Here is a 4,805-nt window from a genome sequence, read left to right as displayed (position 1 = left end):
ATGTTTAAAGAACGAGTAAGGTATATATTTGAGTGGCTCGGCGGCTCGTCGGTAAAATCCGATGTTTAAAGAACGAGTAAGGTATATCTTTGATCATGAGTGGCTCGACGGCTCGTCGATGAAATTCAGTGTTTTAGGAAAGATTAAGGTATATCTAAGTCCAGTGTAAGTCTACCCTATTTCTTTGAGTGGCTCCGCGACGCGTTAGTTAAATTCATTGTTTAAACCAGGCTTTAGAAAAGGTTCCCCAAAGCAAAAGTGAGAAATTTGATCGGTATGTGATGGACTTCGAAAACAACGAAGAAAAACAATAGTCTTCCTGTATTTTGTTTTCTTTCCACGCCCGTTAAGTTTAATAATGAGCAAAGCTCTGGACAGCGCGAGTGAATGTCAGCCAATAAAAAAGTTCCGTGATTAGTGACCTGGCACTTTTCGCGACTGTAAGTTAATGTCCGGAGAACATTAGGCATTCTGGGAGGTATAATTTTTTTTTTGTGGTATCCTCGTAGCCTTCGTTCTCTATTCTCCTTAACACTGTATAACGACCGATTCTTAGACATGTTTCTTTTTCTTGTTTTCAGATTGACATCGGACCGGAACTCGCATCCAGAATAATTTATAAAGCGCAGGTATTTTCGATCGGAAAGAAAATTCCCAAAGAACAGAAGGAGCCAGTGTTATTTGACGAGGCCCAGAACATTTTGTTCAAAGAGCTGTTACCCTACTGGGCAGGGTTTTGTAAACAGTACACTCAGCCTGAAGACGAGACCAAAATCAAGTTACCGCGTAAGTAACTTTTCTTTCTTTCAGTTCTCTCTCCCATTTTTAATTAATGCCAAATTTAAATTTATTTAGTTTTTCGATATCTATTACACATTTTACATGCACAAACGAAGAGCTGTGATTATCGCTAAGTGATTAGTGAGCAACGCAAATTTGTTCTTGAGATGATTTACTCTTGGCCATTCTTTTCCATCGTCATTGCTTGAGTTACCTGCTATCCTGGGTGGCCTGTACAAGAACAGAGAACATCAAGGCAGGTCAATCGAGCCAAATGGTCGAGATGGCAGCAAAAAAATCGTAATTTTTTGAAAACCTTAACGATATTTTAGTTTTACTTTGAATGAAATAAATGGAGGATATTACACGATGGCGAGAAGGTTGAGTAGCAAGAGCAATGCGCGAACTAGTGAGATATTGTTCTTGCTCCGAGAACATAAATTTCGTATCTTCGAGCTAAGTTAAACGTGTGTAATTTTCTTTTTATGATATGGACAATAAATATACATGGTAGAGATTGAAAACAAATTTTAAGCAAGGGCTAGCAGAACAAAGTGGACGCCCCGGATCTTCTTGAGAGATCTAACCAGCAAATAGTTTGTAGATTTAAAACAAAATAATACTACAAGGTTGGTTGTACAGCTGTGAGGAGCTGGGACTCAAAAAATGTATATCTCCTCACAGCTGTACAACCAGCCTTGCAGAATATTTTGTTTTAAATCTAGAGATTGAAAAGCAGGCTTTAATACAAATACTGGGTATCATTACAAACAAACAAGGCGGGAATCGTGACTTCAACGGCGGCCATGTTGGTGTACAGAACAATGCTGTAAAATGTCTTTTGGGAATTTGACTCTATTATTATGCAAAACTTGGGAAGTTCCCAAAAGACTTTTTCGCTATTGTTCTTTCCAACGAGATGGCCGCCGTGACGTCACGTGCAATCAAGCCATTTCCTATTGGCGGTTTTCATCTGACGTCACGGCGGCCATGTTGGTGTACAGAACAACGCTGTAAAACATCTTTTTGGAATTTGACTCTATTATTATGCAAAAACTTGTGGAACCAATTTCTACTGTTTTGTTACACCAACATGGCCGTCTCATCACGTGGATGAAAACCAAGGATGAAAGGGAGAAGTGATCCTCGCACTTATCTGGACAATTTAACACTTGACTTTTAGGAGTGATTAGTATGTAAATTCTCTTAACAATTTCAATGAAATGTCAGTCAGACAGGTATTGATAATTAACAATTAGACCCGTAGCCCGCAAGGGCTACGGGTCAATAGCCCATTCGGCTTCGCCTCATGGGCTATTGACCCGTGGCCCTTGAGGGCGAAGATTGTTTTAGTATCCCCCAACTAGTCGGACAGAAAAGGCAATAATAAAGTTAGCAAATGCAAGTCAAAAATATATTTATTTGGGAAGAAAAGAAAAGAAATCGTCACGCTTTTCGCTACTCGATGACTATTACTAATAGTCCTCTAGTAGCGTAGCCAATCAAAATGCAGCATTTGCATTAGTCCACTAGTTGGTTGATGCTAATGAAGATGATTACCAGCTTAAGAGGTCATCGTTTAACTCTTTGACTCCCAGGAGTGATCGGTACGTAAATTCTCCTTGCAATTTCAATGAAATGTCAGTCCTAAAGGTATTGAGAATGAAGATGATTATCAGCTCGAGAGGTGCGATCTTGATATAAGATCAAATTCTTATAACTACAAAGAACTCCATGGTACTAGTTTTTATGGAAGAATGAACGTTTCTATCTTGGTAATGAAAGGGCTAAGCCATTGTCTCAGGCTTCAAGGGGATTCGAACCCATCACCTCTGCGATACAAGTGCAATGTTCTACCAACTGAGCTATATTATATGAGGTTACTCTTTTTTTTTTGCTAAAAAATCGTCACCGCAGTTATACAGTTTATCCAGCTCGTTCCTTGTTCTGGATAGTTTTATTTTCTAGTTCGCTTTGTAGGGCATTTTGTGTAAGTAATGAGAAATCTTTTTGGTTTGTACTGAATAGCCACTCGACAAGAGAAACTCCTTCAGAAGCGTTACGCGGAATTTCTCAAGTATCCCGCTGTCACAAAGACGATTGTATTACCCCATGTGTTCCCTACTTCGCATGGTCAGTCCAAAACTGAGCTTAGCTTTTCAGTGTCAGATGGAATGAAATGGAAGGTGAGATAAATAAATGTTACTGAGCTACAACAAGTTGCAAAATTGTTGAGACGCGTTCATTAAAAAACACCTTTTCTAGCTTCCAATACCCGCCGTATCTAGAATTCCAACCTTTCCCACTCCCCCCCCCCCCGTCCATCTCCCCCTTTTAATGTTGACTGTATAAGTTTTCAGCATTTTTTTAGTCTTGCTAGCAACATTGATGGGGGGGGGGGGGGAAGGGAAAATGTTGGTCGAGTTTATTTTTTTGCAAGTTTATTCAGGCTCGGTCCATAAACTTGCAAAGAAGGAACGAGACCAATATTTTCGCATTGAGGACCGAACATGCAAGTTAGTTCAATAAGGTTTTTATTTATGCACAGGCTCTCTTGCGCAGGGTTTTGTATTCCTCTGGTCTTGCCTTTTCACCTGCTTCAGTTAACAATTCTGGAAACTCCGACATGACTAAATAAACAACTTGGATTTCTTGCATTTTCACTTTTATGTCCGAGAAACTGGAAACAGAAAGTGAGAAAGAGTTTGGCAACCCATATACGCTGCTTCGTGACCGGTCCATACTTAGGGGTTTCTTAGCGGTCCGTATTGCAAAATTTTGACCGCTCAGAGAACCAATCAGAATTCTTCTTTTCATCTCGGACCAGTTTGCCTATGTAAGAAATTAAATGAAAATTTCATTTCTCGAAATACCTGACTCTACTGAGTTTAACTTATGGATGCTGGACATTTTATATCGACTAGGCAGGTTTAGTTTGCCAACATATAGCATTGGTTAGCACTAAAGCCAAGACACCTTCTGACAATAACATGATTTATGTAATTATTATTCTCATCTTCATGGGTTATGCGTATTGTTGTACATTAAACAGTTTTAACGGAGTTTCAATTTACAAGAAAAGCAGTGTTTTCTGATAAGCATTGTTGTAAGAACGGCTTAAACAACCCTCTAACGTGCTGCGAAAGAGCACAAACTTTCCTACAATATCTGACAGTGAAAAAAACACATTTCAGGAGGCCAAGGATGTTGAAACAACTAGTATTGTGTCCAGCACAACCGAAAGCGCGCGAGGTAAACTTGCAGAGAATGGTCCGTCCATGAACCTAGTATCAAATCAACAAACCCAAGTCGAAGTCCACACATGACACTGGGGCTCCTGTGTACTTGGATCGGGCCGTGGTCACCTTGACGTCTTCAGTCCAGCTTGTTCAAATGGCGCTCAGTGCTATCCAGTGTCTGCATTGTCATCATACAGCTTATTCCAAAGTGGACTTCATTTGAGTATTCTTTTGTTTGCTTGCAAATTAGATCTTCATGCCTTGTTCAATGATTAATATTAATAAATGTATATGATTAATGATTAATATTAATATATTGAATTTTTTGCTTAAGAACGAGACAGCAGCAGCTAATTTGCTAGCAAGCGAAAGAATACTAAAATGGAGGCCATTGAATGGGTACAGTGACGTAAACTGATTGTGAAATTTTCGTTTACATGCCAGCGGTGGGGTTTTGGTACCAATGGGCTCTATGTATCCTCATCCTCGAAGTGTGTTATTTTGAAGGCCTTGTAGAGTCATGCTTCTGAAGTCTATTGGATCGACTTCCAAGACAACATGCATAGAACCGATGAGACGAGGACTCAAGGAAAGCAATTGCTGCTTCAAGGATAACAAACTCTCTGGGGATGTGTTAAACACCTTACAGCAAACTTTTAATTGTTTGTAACTGATTTAGCGGGTGTAGTGTACTTGTCATAGAAAATATATTTTTCTGTCAAGATTGTGGCATTACTTTGTACATTCGACAATATTTATTATTTTTTTGCAGTAAATTATTTTGTT

General features: G+C 39.3%; 1 protein-coding gene across 4 annotated transcripts in view; it reads left to right on the top strand.

Annotated features, from left to right (window-relative positions):
* Nucleotides 1–4,805, top strand: part of LOC138049108 (regulator of G-protein signaling 22-like) — a 39,435-nt gene extending 34,630 nt beyond the window's left edge. For 3 of the 4 annotated variants that reach the window (XM_068895231.1, XM_068895233.1, XM_068895234.1), the window contains 3 exons: nt 582–786; nt 2,809–2,966; nt 3,975–4,805. In XM_068895231.1, coding sequence (XP_068751332.1) covers nt 582–786; nt 2,809–2,966; nt 3,975–4,106 — 495 coding nt within the window. In that variant the 3' untranslated portion in view covers nt 4,107–4,805. The remainder of the gene's footprint in view (nt 1–581; nt 787–2,808; nt 2,967–3,974) is intronic. The other variant, XM_068895232.1, reaches the window with a different exon arrangement.

Source organism: Montipora capricornis, chromosome 5 (genome assembly GCF_036669925.1).
Source record: "Montipora capricornis isolate CH-2021 chromosome 5, ASM3666992v2, whole genome shotgun sequence".
NCBI lineage: Eukaryota > Metazoa > Cnidaria > Anthozoa > Scleractinia > Acroporidae > Montipora > Montipora capricornis.
The sequence above is the reverse complement of the archived record's forward strand: the minus strand, read 5'-3'. Positions and strand labels throughout refer to the sequence as shown.